The 21,244-nt window shown below is 37.6% G+C and overlaps 1 protein-coding gene across 5 annotated transcripts in view; it reads left to right on the forward strand.

Annotated features, from left to right (window-relative positions):
• atp8a2 (ATPase phospholipid transporting 8A2) overlaps positions 1–21,244 on the forward strand; it is a 561,594-nt gene that overhangs the window by 177,876 nt on the left and 362,474 nt on the right. For all 5 annotated transcript variants that reach the window (XM_072577324.1, XM_072577326.1, XM_072577325.1 and 2 more), the window contains 4 exons: positions 3,018–3,087; positions 3,798–3,925; positions 9,097–9,208; positions 15,560–15,725. In XM_072577324.1, the coding sequence (XP_072433425.1) occupies positions 3,018–3,087; positions 3,798–3,925; positions 9,097–9,208; positions 15,560–15,725 (476 nt within the window). The remainder of the gene's footprint in view (positions 1–3,017; positions 3,088–3,797; positions 3,926–9,096; positions 9,209–15,559; positions 15,726–21,244) is intronic.

Consider the following 21,244-nt stretch of genomic DNA (forward strand, 5'->3'; position numbering starts at 1 on the left):
CTTCCGTATGTATTGTAAAATTTTATATGTTTGTATTTCTGAACAGAATTAACTGACCTGATGGCATTTGAATTGAGTTTTTTTGAGGATTAGAAAAATAACTTTGAATAAGTTCAAACACATCTCCCACTTTAAATGTATTCAGGGAGTGTACCTTTTAAAAACAAACTTTGATGCAATTGTCTGCGATCCTTCAGTTAATGTTATTGACTTCTTCGAACAATTTTTGATAACTTCATATGAAAGGATAGCAGCTTCTGCCAGGAGGTACCCAGCTGAGGTACCTGCACAGTGAGGAGTCCGTTGGGAAGAAGTTGCTTTGGGAGTCTTCAACATTGACTCTGGGCCTTGTAAGTTCTCTTGGCATCAAATCAAATATGGCCAAGAAAACTTCCTGTTCACTCCAACTTCACCTCCAACAGCATTTGAAGGAGTCACTGAGGTAATAAGGGCACAGAATATTCTCTGGGTGGGGGCCATCAATGTTCTTCATAAAGAGTAGCTTGGCAGCACCACCACTGACTGAGCTGGTTAAATCCTAAAGACATTGCTGCTAGACTGGATCTGCAGCAGACGGTGAGGAAGTGAACAAGAGGGTAAAACACGATACCCCTCATCCTTTCCAGTTATCTGAAAAATCTTTTGTTTTGCTTTTGGTTGCATTTCAGCCCTACATTCCTGACTTTTGGGTATCAGGTGCAGAGGGATTTCGGGCAAGTCAGGAAACCTCCTCACATGTCTTCTGGCCTTGGCCAATTTAGCAATGAACACACCCAGATAACAGCCGGAGGAGAGGATCATAGTTGCCAATTTGTCTGCCCCTTTTCTCTGGCTATGTTAGTGTCCAAGTGTCATTGGAGAGGGGGCATGCGGCATCTACCAATACTGTCAATGCTTTTAAAACCTGAGCACTGCACTAAGTAGAATGCTTTTCTCCCCTCTCAACTCCATTTTGATTTAGCTGTCTCCCTACTCTTCATCATCTTTGGTTTTATTGCATTGCCCTTAATGGGCTCCACATGTAAATTGAGCAGTCAAGAAAGCAAGTAATTTAATGTGGTGGTCAAAATTGCTACAGGTGTTTTAGTACTGGGAGTATCAGTTGTAACATAGGACTTCGAGATTTAAAAACAGTAAATACACCCCTCTGGTTTTGCTTCGATTTCTGCAAAGGCCAGCATATACATTGCGATCTATGATAATTTTATCTCAAAAGTTTTAGCTGGGTTCTGATGCAAATTTTGGAAATTGTAAAAGTTAAGCCTCTATATAAGTCCCTCTTATTCAACTTACTCTAATGGTTATACATATAAAATTTTCTTTTTGTTAAAGGTCATAGCGCTACCTTTATATTCTTGCCCAGTTGTAATATTGATTAACAGCCAAGATTTGATGTATTGATTTAATACCATGCAGCATTTAGTCAATGCGATGTCTTTGTTTTTCACCAAATGATGAGATGAGTTCATTAGAGTTACCATCATATCTGTATTACTCAATGCCTGACAAGCATAATTTATGCAAAATAAAAATTAGTACCCCTAAATTTTCCTTGCACATGTTACCTGTCTCCTCGTAACCCTCCTGAATACTATTTGGGTTACCCTGATGGGGCACTGATGGTAATTTGCTTGATAAAGTCACCGCTTGCACGTTTATTTGCATTAAGAATATAGATCCACAATACTTAGTGTTGACTTCTTTCCGAGCCATCTCCCTCACAACACACTTCCTTAGTTTTCAGACTAACTGGGTCACACTGAAAAAAAACCTACCACAGAAAATTACAGTGTATATTTAATTGACCAAATTATGGTATATCTTCGAGCATTTTAGGTAATTTAGACCTGTTTCAGAGTTGTTGAAGTTGTTTTGATGGACTCACTTTGGACCAACCTTCAGATCAGGCAACCTTCTAGAAATAAAACCATTACTTTCCTCCATAAAATTGTCAGAGCAGTTCTTCGGTCATTACGGTCTGAAAATGTTTTTGTTAATAAATAATGAAAGGAAAATTTCCCCCATAGCTACTTAAAAGATGGCGAGATGATATTGCAGTTTGAAAACAGAAGTACTTGTTTTTATATGACAACAAACTGTTTACCCTTGAGAACTTTGCTGTCAAATAAAGTTGATCTATTTTTGAAATGTAAATTTAATTATTTTCCTTAATTTAAAGTATTTTATTTACTAATTACATCGGATTATCATTATTAATAAATTTCCATATCAATAAATATCCAAAATGAGATGACACCAGAAATGTACTAATCCCAATCAAAACGAATACTGATATAATAAATAAAGTCCTAAATCTGAGTTAGCTTCAGGATGTATTTGCTGTGCATTAAAGCCCAGAAGATATTGAATTCAGTTCCTGCTCTATGCTAGTTGGTCTGATCTTATGCAGAACAAAACCTGGGACAGAGGGCATAATTCTTCCCCAGCACAGGAAGACAAAGATCAGCTCGTATTTACACACTGTTCGTAAATGGTGCAAATACATCCTAATTCAACTGCGATGTTTCCTGTATTTTGTTCAGACTTGCACAGGAAAGATGTGTCAGGCCTCTGTGCTGAGCAATTGAAAGTCTGCAAACATTGCCCAGCAAGAGTCCATGTCGTCAGAACAACAGGGGCAAAACATGGGAGGGTTGGTGAGCATTGTGGCCAAACAGTTGGAAAAATGATTTTGGTTACAATCTTGGATAGGAACAGAAAGGAAATTGGGAATAAATATAAATGGGAATCTAATTGCAGTAATGATTTTTCAGATAAAACATGTACGTTCACTGTAACCAATCTGATTTTCTGTTTGAAAAAAGAAATTGACAAAGTCCAGGATGAAGGTCTGCATTATCCATCATTGATTGTTTTAATGTGTTCTCCTTTATTGGTGAATCATTGTTTTAATATTGAGTGCCCTTTTATTGTTTATACTTGTTTTAATGCAAAGATGTGCAAGACTTTTGTGCTTTTGCTATAGACCATTCACGAATTGTTGATTTATTTCTTAGTGAACCACAGGCAATGTGTTATATTGAAACATCCAATCTGGACGGGGAAACAAATCTCAAAGTACGACAGGTAAGTTGGATTCCACTCCAGGTTGCTGGGTTTGGAAAATGTTTCAGCAATATCGTTGGGACCAGAAGTACATTAAAGTTGTTTTTAATATTACCGGTGTGTAATAGAATGTAGTTCTTCCTTTGTTCCTGCACTCTAACAGATGGTGTGAAGATTTGGGAAGTAATGAAGTCACTGACCCATAAAAATTAGTTTGATTTAATAGTAGCAATGAAACACAAAATCACTCTGCTGAAAGAGAGTTATGTTCTGATGAACTTAAAAATTAGCCTGAAACTTGGTATACATCTGTTCTATCTCATCCATTCAGAATGACAGATTTATCAAACTTCAGTATTTCATCTTGTTTCTTATGTTCATGATCGCTCTAGAGTCAGGTTACCTTTGGTTAAAGGAGGAATGTTCTCAATGTGTTTTTCCAACAATATGAAGAATCCATAACTCTAAATGACATTGTCAGAAGTTATATTATCTATATTGCTTCTGAGATTTTTATGAGGAAGATCAATGCTTTAATTTGCATGACTCCAACAATTTAACATAGATGTTGCCATGCCAGCTGAATGACAGTAAGAATGATAATAGAATCAGTTTGGCTTTTGGCATTTCTCATTTGTTTGGTCATTGTCTTGAGAATTGTTTACTATGTTTGCAGAATTTCTGTTGAAAATAGAATTATCTAAATGCCATTTGTCCTTCTTTTCTTTTAGGGATTACCCATAACGGCTAATATTCTGTCCGTTGCAGATTTAGTGAAAATGGCTGGGAGTGTAGAATGTGATGGGCCCAATCGACATCTCTATGACTTCACTGGCAATCTCCAAATTGGGAACAATGGGTATTTTGAAGTTTTTAAAATGCTTGATTCTCTCCCTCATTTATGCGATCTTTCTCTAACTTCAGTAGGTTGTCTTCCTCCCCAGTGTATAGGGTAGGCTCCAGACCTCTGGATCGGATTATTTCAGTGAGCTCACCCCACATGAACATATAATTAGAAGAGCATAATTATAACACTAGAGGGAAATTAAATTAGAAGTGTAAGCTATCGTTTTCAAAATCTCTTCAGAAACAAAAGAAAAACTGATCTATGAACTCAGATACCAATCATCAAATTTCTTAACTTCGCAAGGAACATTTTGTGTTTTATAAAGGTGCTGTTTTCTCCAAACTTCATTTACTTGGATACAGTAGGCTTGTTGTATTGCATTTTTTGGAAACTATGCAACAGTGTGTGCTATAAGAGGTTTGCATCAATGGAGGATTTTATAATTAACCTGATGAGAGATGTTATTTAAGATTTCTGGAGAAGGTGGGGTTTTTAACCCAGAGGAATTTTATATTCTTCTTGATTGGTCATAGCACCACAAATTTTAATGAATGCATCGTTAAGCATTGCCTTTCATTTTCTATTATTTTATCGCTAGAATTTAAGGTATTGGGGAATTTGCATGCTGTCCTTTCAAATCTGAGACATTCTTCACAAGACAAAGTAAAGAACAGGAAGCTTTTGTCTTATTTCCTTAGGTCATCCCATTTCATGCATGAACTGTAATTTTAGTGTTAAATGTTAGGAAGAATAAATCTATTATCTTTGACCTTTAATACAAACTTTATTCCTGTGATTCTGATTCCACCCTTTTCATTGCTTAACATATCCTGTTCGAACTGACTCCTCTTCTTACACTCAGAAACCTTCTTGAACCTGACTGTTGTTTCTCATTCTGCACTTAATCTAAATCAAAAACTGTGTCATCTTTCACCAGTAAAGTTACCTGTTTCTGCTCCATCCTCAACCAAAAGCTTTTCAGTGTTTGTAACTTGCACATTTGGACTGTTTCAAAGCTATCCTGGATGGAGTTTGGTTCTCTACATTCATATGTCCTGCTGCTTGTATCTGTGCTTGCTGACTAACCGTTCCAGTCCTCCAAAGTTTTCAAGTTTAAATTTGTAGTTAATATACTTATAAATCCATTCATGTTCTTGCTTCTGTAGATCTTATAGCTTACTGATAAACTCTTGTTTATCCAATTCTGGTCTTACATATTCCCTGTTTCCTCTGTCACCAATTGGAGGCCATTCTTTCAACCATTAAGTGCTGAAGTTTTGAAATCCCAGATCTTTTTGTATTGTTTCTCTCTTCACCTCTAAAAAATAACTTTTTGTGATGAGCTTTTTAAGCCAATCGAGTAAATCTAAAGTATGAACAATATTGAAACATTAGATTAGATTAGATTAGATTAGATTACTTACAGTGTGGAAACAGGCCCTTCGGCCCAACAAGTCCACACCGCACCCGCCGAAGCGTAACCCACCCATACCCCTACATCTATATCTACCCCTTACCTAACACTACGGGCAATTTAGCATGGCCAATTCACCTGACCTGCACATCTTTGTGAGTGTGGGAGGAAACCGGAGCACCCGGAGGAAACCCACACAGGCACGGGGAGAATGTGCAAACTCCACACAGTCAGTCGCCTGAGGTGGGAATTGAACCCGGGTCTCTGGCGCTGTGAGGCAGCAGTGCTAACCACTGTGCCACCGTGCCGCCCATAGGGAAAGCACAATAACCAGTTTGTGTACAGCTAGTTCCTTTAAACCGCAATGAGATAAATGAGCAATTTAATTGCTTTTTGTCATTATTTGTTAATGGATTAATTAGCTGGTGTTACAATCCTGTTAATAACTATTAATATTTAAGAGGTATCCAAACATCCTTAATTAACTGAACTACGTGATAAGATTTATTGTTTCAAATGCAAAACAATATCTAGTATCTAAGAGCTAAACAGAGCAAGTGCTATTAACATTGTTTATAATTGCTTATTTTCTGAGCTTAGTTCTGCTTTACTTCTCTTCCCATCCCTTCTCCCAGATGTCCCTTGTACATTACAAGAATTACTCACCTCCTGAACCCCAAAGTCTGTCCACCATCTACAAAGCCAAGTCAGGAGTGTGATGGAATACTTTGCACTTGCCTGGGTTACTACAGCTCCAACAACACTCAGGAAGCTTGATAACATGCAGGACTAACTAGCCTGCTTGCTTGTCACCACACTGACAAGCATGTACTCACTTTGACACCACACTGAGAGCAGCAGTGTGTATCATCTACCAGATGCACAGAAGAAATTCATTTTAGGTCCATTAGACAGCACCTTGTAAACCATGACCATTACCATCTCGAAGGACAAAGGCAGCAGATGATGAGAACACCACTGCCAATTTCAAATTCCCCTACAAGCAACTCATCGTCCTGACTTGCAAATATACTGTTACTTCAGTGTCATTGGGTTACAATCCTGGAATTCCCTCCCTAATGGCATTTACCTACACACATGGACTGCACTGATTCAAGAAGACAGCTCATCACCTTCTCAAGGGCAACTCATGATGGGAAATAATTGCTAGCCCAGCCAGCAACACCCACATCCCATGAGTGAATAAAAAAAAATTTGAAGGCTGATTTATTCTTTTAGGCGCCAATCCAGAAAGCGTGCAGCGGTCTTCCAGAATTCACTTTAATTCTCCTCTGTTGTAGCTTTTCTCCATGGTAATGGTTTATGGGGATCCTTCCATTAGCTTTTTTGCTAAACAGTCCTCCAACTTTTATTTAATACTTCGTGACTGTGGGTGTCTCAACCCACAAGTTGGTTGCCAGCAGATTCCTAACTGGCTTCTCATAGCTTCAAAGCTAATACTGGTGAATCCTGGTGAGTCTCTTCTGTACCCTGTAGTGCAGTCGCATCCTTCCTATCGTGTGTTGATCAGAACTGCACACAGTACTCTATCTGTGACCTAACCAACATTATATATAGCTCCATCATAAGCTCCTTGCTCTTATATTCAGTGCCTCAGCTAATAAAGGTAAGTATTCCATATACATCCTAACCACTGTATCGACCTGTTTTGCTGCCTTCAAGAATCTATGGATATGCACACCAAATTTCGTCTGTACTTCCAAAAGTCCTCCTATTCAATGTGTACTCCTTTACCTGTTAGTGCTCCTAAAATGCATCAATTTTCACTTTTCATGATCAAATTCCATTTACCACTGTTCAGCCATATAGCCTCCTGGAGTCGAAGACTTTCCTCCTCAATATTTACCACACTACAAGCCTCTGTTTTCTGCAAACTTACACATCACCTCCTTCATGTCCAGACCATTAATGTCCACAAAAAACAGCAAAGGACCTGGCTTTGTAACCCTGTGTTAAGCCACTGAACACAGACTTCCAATCACAAAAACACTCTTCAAATTCACCCTCTGTTTCTTGAGTTTTGGATCCAATTTGCCAAAATGCCTTGGATTCTATGGTTCTTTTAGCTTTTTAACCAGTGTTCCAAGTGACACTGAGCAACCTTGTCAAAAGCCTTACTGCAGTCCAGATTACATCAACTGCACTAGCCTCATGGATAGTTATCTCCTTGAAAAATTCAGTGAAATTTATTAAAAGCCACCTTTTGATGACAAAGCCAGGCTGACTGTCCTTGATTAATCCTTGACTCTCCAAATGAAGATGAATTCTGTCACTCAGAATTTTCCCTGTAGATTCCCATCTATTCTTTGCTGAAAGTGCAGGCATGAGTAACATTGTCTCCTGTTTGCTATCTGAATCCATTGAGATGCAATCTACTGAAATAAACTACAAGTGCACGCTTCTTGAGAAAACATCCAATAATATTAAACAAAAGAACCTCTTCATACCATCTTCCACTTCTGTGACAGTGTGCATTGTTTTGAGATGGGTCAACAAACAAAATAAGCTCATTAATTTCACCTTCATTCAACATAACTCTTCGATTTTGAAACCAATACGCATCATTTATGTTCCTAATATATGCTATTTGCCTTGTATTCACGCTATCTTGTTTCCAATAAGAGGTCCAGAGCTAAGTCCCTCTTTGTTTTCAGCTTCTTTTTCATCACCACTCTGATCTTGTATATTAAAGATAGGTTAATTAAATGTAGGTTTGTCTTTACACTTGTCTTTACGATAATTTATTTGTTTCTTAACCAGTTTTTACATTTATCTTAACTTAACCCTTGAATTCCTAAAGTTTTATATTATAAAGTTATGAACTGAATACTTGCAGCCCTAGGATGACATGTTTTGTTGAATGCAAGTGAATGCAGGTGAAAGAAATATTAAAGATGATACCTTCCACAGTATAGTACTACTTCAGTACTACACTGAACTAGGATTTTTTTTTTCAAAGTCCTAGAATCATGCTTGAACCTACAATATTGATACAGGAGTAACTATCATACCACTGAGTTGCCACCTTAGAATCATCTTCTTTGAACAAACTCACTACCACTCATTATGTCTTCCTCCAATTTTTGTCTGATTATGTTTTTACCATGGGCTTGGTGTCTTTATCTATGTTAAAAGTACCATTTAAATTGATTTTTTTGTTCACCCAGTTTGCTTTTACAAGACCGTATACTATTCTTCTGTCAGAAGTTTGGATGAGTGAACCCTTTCAAAGGGCATATGGGATTTGATCACTGTGGAGCAATACCTAATTTCCACCCATTTCCTTGTTCATGGGAAATCTTTGTACTGAAGTCTTCAACACTCCTGCTTTATTGTAAGGCTTAAGGTATCCAGCCACCTGCAAATATACTCACTTTCTAAGCCTTGATCGGTTGGTCAATTTTTGTTCAGTCTTTGCTAATTTTCAGAGGTTCTTGTTTTCCCTTGGTAAAGTTTCCAAAGGCTATTTCATTTGTATGATGAGTGAATAAACAAATAACTCCCTGCAACTTAAAATATATTACTGGAAATAGTAAAAGGTTCTAATTACTGCTAGTGATTTTTTTTCTATAGATTGGCAGTCTTCAAACACTGTATTTCAAAGTTTCTGCCATTTTATAATCATAGATTTAAGTGGCTTTGGAATTCACGTTATTAAAACTATGACTTGGAATCAAATAGCTGTATGTTTCATGTAATGTGCAGAGTTCAGATTTGAGTATGTAATGTTATCTTTATTCTGTTGCAGTCCTGTTCCTGTTGGACCTGATCAAATTCTGTTGAGAGGTGCACAGCTGAGGAACACTCAATGGATTCAAGGTCTTGTGGTCTATACTGGACATGACACTAAACTTGTGCAGGTTGATATCTAACTTTCTTATTTTTATTTCATTAAGTATGTAATTGCATCCTGTATTCACTTTTGAATAGTACATTAATGTTTATTGGTTTAAAAAGTCTGTTCCAAAATCAGTTGTAACTGAACAGAAGAGAATTTTTCAAAATATGAAATTGGCTTATTTATTGTTGCATTTTGTTACAGCATGGTCTTTGATAAGTACATAATCTAATTGTTGGAGATTTTTTTCCTGTAAAATCAATAGGGATGCTGACCATTGTATGCATGTGCACATCTTCCAAGAATCTGGAGGTTACTGTCTGAAACATGTTATCTCTCTAATACTTCCCAAAAATGGCAGCTCATCATCTAATTGACCATTCAAAAGCATTGCACAAGGATTGAAAAGTATTAAATGAAATTATGTTTCTGCTAAGTGACTAATCTCACCTGGAAAATGTAGAGAATGTTCATTCTTATGTAAATACACATTGATGACATAGTAAGTGTCAAATACTGCCAAACAACTTACTTGGTACTGAAAATGAACAAATGTGAAGTATCATTCCTTCAGTTTTTAACTGTTATGGAAGGTGTTTCTAAACAAAAAACATTTTTTGTTGTTTTTTTTTCTTTGTATGAAATCAGATGGACAACCTGGCATCCATCTCAGGACTGGGAATGCCAAACAGCTGTGCCAACCTTACAGAATTCTCCTTACTCTGGGATAAGTGCCAAAATTGGGAAAGCTATACCTAGACTAGCCATGCATTATCCTGACATAGACATGGAATGGTACCTTAGAGGGAGTGTCACAGATAACAACATCACCAGTTCATATCCATTTCTGTCGCGGGACAGACCTAGCAAAGATGGCACCTCATTGAAATAAAGTTGGAAGGGATTCCTTGGCAGTATTCAGCATTGACTCTGAAACACATGAAGTGTCAAGTCATCAGGTCAAAGATGGGCAAGAAAATCTCCTGTTGACCACATAACACTGCCTGCCTGCCTGTCCCCAATGATGAATCACTACTTTTTCTTATTAAACACCACTTGGAGGAAACACTGAGAATGTCCAGGGGGCAGAAGGAACTTCATTGTCCATCTCTAAGACTGGCTTGGCAGCTACACTACTGATGGAGCTGCTATGTCTTAAAGGACATAGCTATTAGACTGGGTTTATGGCAGGTCATGAAAGAGCCATAAGGGTAGAACATACATGACCTAATTCTCACTAATCTGCCTACTGCAGATACATCGGTCCATGACTGTATTGGTAGGATTAACAACTACACATTCTGTATGGAGACAAAGTCCCAATGAGGATACCTTCCCGTATACTCCATATATTTTTATTTTTGTGCATTTTTAAAACTGTGGACTGAAATGAGTTGTTTAGAAAAATAGGAATTTGCACGTGAGAGTGGCTGTATGTTTTGAAAGCAAATACTTTGATATCTGTTGTGATCCCTATTTGTGTAGCTGTGGGTTTCAGCGATGTACAGATGAACTGGAGCTGAGGGTTTATTTACAAGTGACATGACTTGCTTTATGGACTAGGGACCAATTAGCAGTGACCAAGGTGCTCTGCCTACCGATGTGATTGATTGTCAAGTGGCTGAACAGCTTGGGCTGTGAATCAGTCCAAAAGAAAGTAGTCAGACCAGACAGAAACCAGCAGATCTGCAGCAGCAAAAAGCATATTTTCTGGAGGGAGTCGAATGTTAGGAAAGTGGCAGGAATTGCCACCATGCAGCCTTCAACAGTTGAGGGGCGGGTGCTACATCAAGTGGAAGTTCCTCTTGCAGTATTATAAAATCTATCTCTGTGACCTGCTCTCAGCCTGCTTTCCCATTAAACTTTACATTATTAGGAAACCTGAACATATTGCACTCAGTACCTTCATCTAAACCATTAATGTTGGATATAGAAATGAAACATAATTAGTTTTTTGGAAAATCATCATGGCAGCAGTGCTAGGTTGTGTTGGTACCAATAAAGTAAGTAACATTGATTCATAACATACAGTGATAAGCAAAATAAAAATAAAGTATTACATAGTGAGGATTGCACAATTATGACCCCTTGCATATACAATGGTTAGAATGCGTTGCAACTCTTAATTTACAGAACATGTTTACTGCTGCGTACATTTTGTATTACGGTCCATAAATCGTATGTTGAGCTGAATAATCTCCTATGCCACAAAATTTCTATGTTCATTGCTCAAGTCACACATTGATTTCAAAATCTTCAAATACCCATCGATCTTTTTGATTAAGAAGATACAGATTTGTTTTAACTGTTAATAAGGGTCCCACATGATCTGTAGAGGATTCTGTGATTTTGTTTTTAAGCTGTTGATTAACAGGAATTTGCCATACAATACTTCACATCTATGGTGAAGAATTGAGTCCACCATAATGCTGGTGCTATTCACTCACTGATTCATGGAACATCTGGCCAGATATCATGCTGGTTGTCCAAGAGGAGGTATTTGCATATTCACGTTACAAACCATTTCCCTATATGCTTGGACATGCAACAGACAAACGTTTCCTTGCATACTTTAGTTCTAAGGCTGTCAGCATGTGAACAAAGTTTTTTAGTTAATAATGGTGTTGGTGTGCAAATTCTGTGTAATAATGTCAATGCTATCTTCCCGGGCAACACAAATTTAAAGCAGTCCCTCAAGTGAAGAGAAGATGATGAAAGGTCAATTTGGATAGTCTGTACCCTGTGCTGTTTTATACACATGGAATGTGATAGAATTTATTTGTATTTTAATTTTTAATTTTAAATTAATTTAATGTAAAAGGTGCAAAATTTAGCCAAACAGAGTTGTCCACTTGATAGTTTGGAATGAGTTAACCTGCTGAAACTCCAGTTCCACTATATAGAATGGAACATGAAATATAAATCAGAAAACACAAAGATATTTAGGCATATGGTGGAAAATAAAACCACTTGTGGCACTTGAGTCTCTATGGGACATTTAAGTGAGAAATAATGTGAGATTTCATTTCAATGCCTATTAAATACGAGCAATTTTGTTATTTATTTAATGGAGAAAGTTGAAATAACTAAATCTTTAGATGTGATGTCATAATATTTTAAAAGCTGAGATTAATTCTAAGGTCATCTTTAAATTCTGTGGAATCTGGGTTTGTTTAATTTTAATACGAGCTTTGCTTTATTTACATGGTCCTGGAATGTTTGTAGGACTTCTATCAGATTGGTATGAGGGAGCATTCTGTAAGAGAGTACTCATGTATGAATTGAGTGAATTCCCTATATGCACCAGAGTATTATCAGGAACCCAACAAAAATGTAGTTATCGCATCGAGCGCAAGTCCTCTCATGGTTCACTTGTTTTTGATAGCAGAAGGAATTACTAGTGGGCAGCTTGTCTTGGATTATTTAGCAGTTCATTTGAACAGCGTAAGGTATTACAAAACAACATTTGCCATATAGGTTTGCAGGTCCTTTACTTTTAATTATCCTTTTCTAGAATGTAGACGTTGCTGGTTAGGCCTGTATTTGTAATTTCCCTTGACAATGTGGTGAGCTGCTTTATGGAATGGTTGCTGTCCATGTGGTATAGACACCCAACAGTGCTATTAGAGAGAGAGTTCCAAGATTTCCCAATGTGAACAGCGATGTAGTTCCAAGTTATGTGTGGAGAAGAACTTGGTAGGTGGTGGTGTTCCCATGCATTTACTGCCATTGTCCTTTTAGGTTGTAGAGATTGCAGGTTTAAAGGTACTTTTGGAGTAGCCATGGGAGTTACTGCTGTGCATCTTGTAGATAGTGTATACAATTGCCACTGTTTGTCTCCTGTGAAGGCACTGAATATTGAAGATGATGGCAAATAAGCAGTCTGCTTTGTACTGAATGGTATTGTGTTTCTTGACTGTTGGGGCTGCAATAGTCCAGGCAATTGAGGGTATTTCATAACATTCTGACTTGGTTGTTTTAAACATTTCTGGTACTAAATCAGAGAGCTGCATTCATAACAGCTTTAAGTTAACAATCACATAGCACCAGGTTACAGTCCAACAGGTTTATTGGGAAGTACAAGCTTTACCTGATGAAGGACCAGTGCTCTGAAAGCTAGTGCTTCCAAATAAACCTGTTGAACTATAACCTGGTGTTGTGTGATTTTTAACTTTGTCCATTCCAGTCCAACACCAGTATCTCCACTTGATAATAGCAGTAGAGGGGTGTACCTATACCTAATAGGCTGTAGCAATTCAAGAAGGCAACTTAACACCATGTTTTTGAAGCAACCAATGTTGGCCTCATCTATGGTACCTGCATCTCAAGAAAGAATACGTTGTATTTAAACTAGCCTCACACCAATTTTTCAAGTCCATTATTTCAGTGAAAGTTTTGGTTCTTTCAAATCTTGCGTCCTGAGAGCAGCTTGTTTCTCTCAAATCTGACCAACAGCTACAACTTTTACATTTCATGGACCATAAGACATAAGAGCAGAAATTAGGCCATTTGGCCCATCAATCCTGCTCCACAATTCAATCATGCCTCCTCCCCACCACCTTCATCCCCTTAATAGTCGAGAACCTATCTATCTCATGTCTTAAATGTATTCAATGTCATAGCCTCCACAGCTGTCTGTGGCAATGAGTCCCACAGATTCACCACCCTCGGGCTGAAGAAATTCCTCCCTATCTCAGTTCCAGAGGGCTGTCCCTTCACTCTGAGGCTGTGCCTTCAGGCCCTTATCTCTCCTACTAATAGAAACATCTTCTCCACGTCCACTCTATCCAGACCTCTCAATCTTCTGTACATTTCAGTCAGGTCCTCCCTTATCCTTCTAACCTCCATTAAGAACTGACCCAGAGTCCTCATATGACAAGCCCTTCATTCACAGGATCATTTTTGTATAACTCCTCTGGACCCCCTCCATGACCAGCACATCTTTCCTTATGTACAGGACCCAAAACTGCTCTCAATGTTCCAAATGCAGTCTGACCAGAGCCTTATACATCCTCAGCAGTACAGCCTCAGTGAGAGACAGTGCTATTGTCAAAGGCTATGTATTTGTAAATAAAGGGGGACTGGTGATGTGATGCTGGTCTCTGAAGAGTTACTTCAAGTATCTTCTCAAAGTCTTCTAATAGATTTTTTAGGCGTGACCTCCTTTTCATCTCCATTGGCTTGTCATTAAATTTTCCTTGATTCACAAATGCAGCAACAGAAATTCCAACATTTATAAAACCATCTCCCATGAAAGCAGCTATGATGCTAAATGTTGCTTTGTCCTCAAGCTCTCAATATTCATTTCCAAAGTCTGGCCAAGACTTGATTACAGCACCTGTATTGGGTACATTTCTTCCACTTTGGAAACAATCCTTTTATTGTCGTAAAACCTTCGATACCCAGTCCATGCTGAGAACTCTAAGGACAACTTCTCCTGATTACATAACACTGTACTCCCACTTTCGCTGGGTCTGTCCTGCTGGTTGAACAGGACATAGCCAGTGATGAAGTGTTGTCTGGTACATTGTATGGGCACAGCATAGGCATGCCCCCACAAGGCGATGTAAACATGTTGAATGTATGGGCATCCGTGTACCACTTACAGTATAATGTGGTTGTAAGAAGTTGTTCATTTTTTGTAGGAAAGACCAAATAGCGGAATAATATTTCAGTGGTGATACATTGGGAAATTTTACGTACAAAGGAATCTGGGTTTCCTTGTACACTGGTCAGTGAATGCAGGTGCAGCAAGTAGTTAGGGAAGGCAGTTGGTTTGTTGACATTTATTGCAAGACCGTATACAGGAGCAAACAATTTATTATGACAATTATACAGGGCCTTGGTGAGACCACACCCTGCAAGACAGTGTGATGTAGATACTAGAGTAATGTAGCATCACTGACTCATCTGAGCATTTCTTCTGAATTCCATGGAATCATGCTTCACAATTTCGCAGTCAAATTGGGATTCATGTTCCATCTGAGAATTTGTTTTTGAAAATAGCTTTTATTTTGAAGAGTGCAAAAATGCTGACCTTTCTTGGATTGCCTGCCATTTTTCAGGTTCATTGTGTCCAGAATCCACCGGTTTTTATCAAACCTTTTTGTAGGAAAACAGTGGGAGAAAATTTACAAATTTACAGAATAGTGAGCTGGGAGACAGAAGGATCAGTGTTTTGGCACAGTTTTGGTCTGTTTAGCTCATTGAATGTTACAGAAGCTTAAGATATAGAAATTTGAATTTTCTAAAAAAAATTAAAAAGTGTATCTGTTAGCCATAGCATATTAGTTTCAAAATGGGAGGGATTATAGACTTTGAAAGTATGATTGTATGTCAGTTATTTTTGTTGGTGTGTTTTCTCAAAATGCAGAACTCTACTAAAGCACCCTTGAAGAGATCCAATGTTGAAAAAGTTACAAATATACAGATACTGGTTCTCTTCTGCATTCTCGTGGCCATGGCTTTGATTAGTGCTGCAGGTGCTGAGATTTGGAACAAGAAGCACAGTAATTCAGACTGGTACCTGAGCTTAATTGGTAAGGATTATTATTACCATAAAAATTTCTCATTGATAACATAAGCAATAGTTTAAAAGAAAAATATTGTTCTTTATTTACTGTGTCCAATTTTGTTTAACATGTTGAGATGCCATTCACTGACAAAAAAAGCCTCCTCAAAACTCAACTTTGAACAATGGCCCACATTAAGTCTTAGTTTGTGTGTCTAGAGTTGTTAGTTTTTTGTAACCATTGAGGAAATGTAGTTCAGTTATTTCTAGATTGATTTCCAATATTTAACAAATGCAAAAACTACTGGATAATGCAAGATAGACAGAAAACTGTGTAATATAGGCCAGTTAACTGAATATCCTTCATGGGAAATTGCTAGAATCCATTATTAAGGAGGCTATGGATGGGTACTTAGAAAATCATAATGGGATGAGATAGAGTCAACATGATTTCGTAAAAGGTAAGTCATGAAAGAAAAGAGTGGATGCTGAAATTCTGAAACAAATCCAGAAACTGCTGGTGAAATTCAGCATGTCTGGCAGCATCTGTGGAGAGAAGGCAGAGTTAATGTTTCAAGTCCAGTGACCCTCCTTCAGAACTGATGATGTAAATCATGTTTAACATGCAAGGAATGGAGGGATATGGACCAAGAGCAGGCAGAAGGGATTAGTTTAATTTGGCGGGTCATGTTTGGCACAACATCATGGGCTCAAAGTCCCGTTTCTGTGCTGTACAGTTTTATGTTTGAACTAACAAACTAGAGTTATTTGATTAAGTAATAAGGGAAGTGGGTACAAAAAGAACTGTAGATGTAAGTACTTGGATTTCCAGAAGGCATTTGACAAATTAAAAGTTAACTTGGACTCTGGACCTGACAAAGTCTTATCACATCAGCCTAATCAAGGGCATGAAAATAACCTGTTCAGCAACTGAAAGATGACAAAATTAAATTTGAGTAAAGGGCATTAGCGTCCATCACCAAGAGTGGCTCAGCAGCATGACAACAGACCAAACAGGCCTTATGCTAAAGGACAGAGCTGCTTCACTGGGCTTGTGAAAGATGTTGAGACAACTAATGAAAGGTCAACATTTATTTGACATAAACTTCACCAATCCAGCAGTCACAGATGCATCTGTCAATCAGAGTATTGGTAGGACTGACCACTCTGCAATCCTTGTTGAAAACAAAAGTTTCAACATCACACTGAGGAGTTTAAAAACAGTGCAAGAGGGCAAAAATCCAAGAATTTGATAAAAAGGCTACTTGAAAGAATTTGAGCAACACATCATTGGGAGGTATTCAAAAACTAGATTCTATGGGCAGAGTGTGGACATTACCACGAGATAAAGGGTGGTACTGCAAAATTTGGAATTCCTCTATCCAGAAGCATACAGGGTGAAGTAAAACAAAAGTGTGCAGCTGATGACAATTTCAAGGCAAATAGTACTTCGGAAGCTTAGAGGAGGGTAAGGTTAAAACAGAAATTAGGAAAGCAAGGAAAGAATAATTGGCTGATTTTAAAATTAAGGAAAATCAAAAGATGTTTTATCAGTATATTAAAAATGAGAAGAATAACAAAGAAAATGGTTAGGCCTATCAGAGATGTACATGGTAACTCAAATGTAGATGCAGAAGATGTGGATAGGGTTCTTAATGAGTGTTTTGTCTCTACCTTCATAAAGGAGAGGAATCATGCAGCTGTCCAATTTAAAGAGGAGTGTGAATAATTAGTTTTAAAAAGAGCACAATAAGAAGGGAAGTACAAGAGGGAGTGACCTCCTTGAAGTTGGATAAATAACTAGGGTCAGATGATTTGTGTCCTAGGCTGTTAAAGAAGCCAAGAAAGAAATAATGGATATACCAAGGATCATTTTCCTTTCCTCATTAGATACAGGCAATGTGCCAGAGGATTGAACATCTGTGAGCATTATACATGAAAGGTAGTGAGGGATAGGCCAAATAATTATAGGCCAGTCAGTCTGACCTCGGTGAGAAAATTACTCATATTAATTTTTCAGAGATTAACTGTTACTAGGAAGGTCAGACATTCATCAGCAAAAGCATGGGTTTGTTAAAGGAAAGTAGTGTCTTACTAACACACTTGATTTTTTTCAAGAAATAGCAAGGAGGATTGATGAGGATAATTTAATAGATATTGTGTTCATGAATTTTAGTCAGGCATTTAAGAAGATCCCTCATAGCAAACTGATCAAAAAAAATAAAGCACATGGCATACAGAGAAATATGGTGAGTTGGATTCAAAATTGGCTTAGTGACACTTTTTTTTTTAATACAAAGTGATTTCCACTGGTGTTCCACAGAGCTCAGCTTTAGGTCCACTGCTGTTTGTGTAACATTTTGAATAATTTGTACTTAAATGTGTGAGGCATGATTGAGAAATTTGAAGATGACACAAAAAAATTGGTTGAGTAGTTGATAGTGTTGACATTGGGAAAATATTCTATGGTTTTGGCAAGTGGACAGATAAATAGCAAATAGAATTCAGTCCAGAGAAGTGTATTGTAGAGGGCAAGCAAAGCAAGAGTATAAATGATAAATGGGGGGAGGAATGTTTGAGCACAATAGAGGATGTGGGAGACCTTGGTGGGCATGTCTACGGTTCATGAATGTGGTAGGGTAAGTAGATTACCTGGTGAAGAAGGCATACAAATGGTTCTCTTCACTGGGCAAGCAGGAAACGTTTTCACCCAAAGGGTAGTGGGTGTCTAGAATTCAGTGTCCAGTTTGGTTTTTGAGCTGGGAATACTCAATTCATTAAAAAAGGAACCTGGATCTGAACCTGAAGTGCTGTGACCTGCAAGTCAAGCGTATTCTTCAGTCTATTGTTGCAATCCTGCAAGGGGCCAACTGGTTCAATGAGGATTGTTGAAGAGCATACCATTGGCAAATCTGGTGAAGCTACAACATAGGATGACTAGCATTCTGAACAGCAAATGCAGCACACTATGAAATCATTTAGCATTGTGTAAAATGAAATGATCACCAACATTACATGAACAAGGAGCGATTCAGCCCTTGAGCCAGCTCTGCCATTCTCTAAGATCATGGCCGATCTGATTGTTACCTCAAATCATTATTTCTGCTTACCTCTGATAACTTTTCTCCTCCCTGATTAACAAGAATCTATCTACCTCTGCCTTGAAAATGTTCAAGGACTCTGCTTTTACCTCCTTTTCAGAAAGAGAATTCCAAAGATGGTCAATGCTCTAAGAAGATTATCTCTTTATTTTAAATGGGTGAGTCCTGATTTTTAAATGGTGACTCCCTATTTTTAGGCTCTCACATAAGAGAACGCATTATCTCCACATCTATTCCTTTGAGATCCCTTAGGATCTTAAATGTTCCAGTCAAGTCGCTGTTTGCTTTTCTAAACTCCAGCAGCTTCAAGTCTACTTTGTGCAAATTTTTCTCGTAAGACAACCTGCTCGATCCAGGTATTAGTCTGGTAAATAGTCTCTGAACTGCTTTCAAATAATTTATATTTTTCCTTAATTAAGGTAACCAGTGCTGGGCAGAGTACTCCAGATGGGGTCTCATCAAAGCCTTGTGTACAAGAAGCATCATCTGCCTACCTTTGTATTAAGTTCCCTCATAGTAAATGGTAACATTCTGTTAGCTTTTCTAATCACTTGCTGTTCATTATTTGCTGTTTTTGCATACTGACTTCTGTAACATACTCATGTATTTTGTGATTCATACACTGGTATAGTCTGATCTCTCTCCATCTTGAAGCTCTACAATTTTCCTCCCTTTAGACAATATGCTTTGTTATTCTTCCCATCAAAATTGACAATTTCACATCTTCCTACATTAAACTTCATTTGCTCACTGACTTAAGCTATCCATGTCTTTTTGTAGCTTCCTTACAGTCTCTTTAAAAATTAATTTCCTACTGATTTTTATGTCAGCCAATTTGGCAACCATAACTTAGTGACCTTCATCCAAGTCACTTTTATAAACTATAAATAGTTGCAGTCTGAGCATCAATCCCTGTGACGTACTGCTAGTTACATCCTGCCAAACTGAAGGCCCACTTTACCCCACTTCTGTTTTTTGTTAGCCAACCAGTCTTCTGTGCAATATAATATATTACTCCTTGCAAGAACTTTTATTTTCCACAATGCCCTTTGATATGGTACTTCATCAAGCGCCTTCTCGAAGTCCAAGTACAGTGTATCCACCTTTTCCATTTTATCCATAGCACATGTTTCTTCGACAAACTCCAATAAATTGGTTAAATAAGATTTCCCTTAGATGTTGAACTAATTGGCCTCTAGATTGTTGTGTTCTGCCTCACCTTTTTGAATAAAGGGCTCAATACTTGCTATTTTCTACCCTATTGGCATCTTCATGGATCAAGAGAATTTTTGGAAAATTGAAAGCAATGTATCGAGTATCTCACAAACTACTTCTTTCAGGACTCTGATTTACCAGCCTGCAGTTTCAACGGTTTACTGAATACCACTTTCCTGGTCATTTGTAATTTTCTGAATTCCTCATTTCTTGATTTTAAAGCTGTACTTGTCACCTCTACTTCGAAAACTAATACATGTTCCGTTCATCTGCCATCTGTTTGTTTTCCATTACCAATTCTCAAGACTTGCTTTCTATAGGACCAGTGCTCACTTTAACTCTTTTTAAACAAAATATGTCTAGAAAAACTCTTTTATTTTTGGCTAGCTTTCTCTTGCAGTCTTAATTTTTCCTTTGTCATTAATTTTTTGGACATGCTGGGCTGTTTTTTACATTATGTCCAATCTTCTGGTCTACCACCTAACCTTGTGCAGTTATATACATTTTTCTTTAAGCTTGATATTGTCTTTCACCTTTTTTCATTAACCAGGGATGGTGGGTCAGTCTATTGGAATGTATTTATTCTGTGAATTTTGAAATATCCTGTTAACTAACTTTCCCTGCACTTCCATTGATCTAGCCTTTAACTAGTTAAATTACTTCAGCTGGTTCTGTTCGCGTTCTCGTTTTTACCCTTCCTTAAATTTTTTTTAAAAAAGTCTCAGATCCATTCCCATCTCCCTCCGACTAAACGTAAATTTCAATCATAAAAGGATAATTGTCACCTAGGTGCAAGTTCACTGTGAAATCATTAATTAATCCTGTCTTGTTGCATAATGTCATTGTATGCTTTCTGGTTGGGTCCAGAACATGATGCTGGATGTTAAATACAAATTACTTAATTAGTAATTAGTTTGCTGATTACTTAGTAAATGAAGTAATTACTCAGTTATTTTATTCAATTAAATATTTACTTTGACTACTAAAATATATAAAATATACTTTAAAAGCTGGTTTCTATACTGTTTATAACCTTAGGAATACAATAAACCTTCTTTTCTGAAGAGATACTCAACAAATAAGCAGATTTTTCTCCTGTAACCGAATAAGAGCCAATTCCTGGAGGCTGAAAATGTTAGACAAAGCAAAGACGAAGGAACACCCCTTTCCCTCCATTCCTTTTTCCCCTTAAATCACCAACTTTCAATACTCTTATTGGAAGTCAAACTCA

Source organism: Chiloscyllium punctatum, chromosome 9 (genome assembly GCF_047496795.1).
Source record: "Chiloscyllium punctatum isolate Juve2018m chromosome 9, sChiPun1.3, whole genome shotgun sequence".
NCBI classification, from domain to species: Eukaryota; Metazoa; Chordata; class Chondrichthyes; order Orectolobiformes; family Hemiscylliidae; genus Chiloscyllium; species Chiloscyllium punctatum.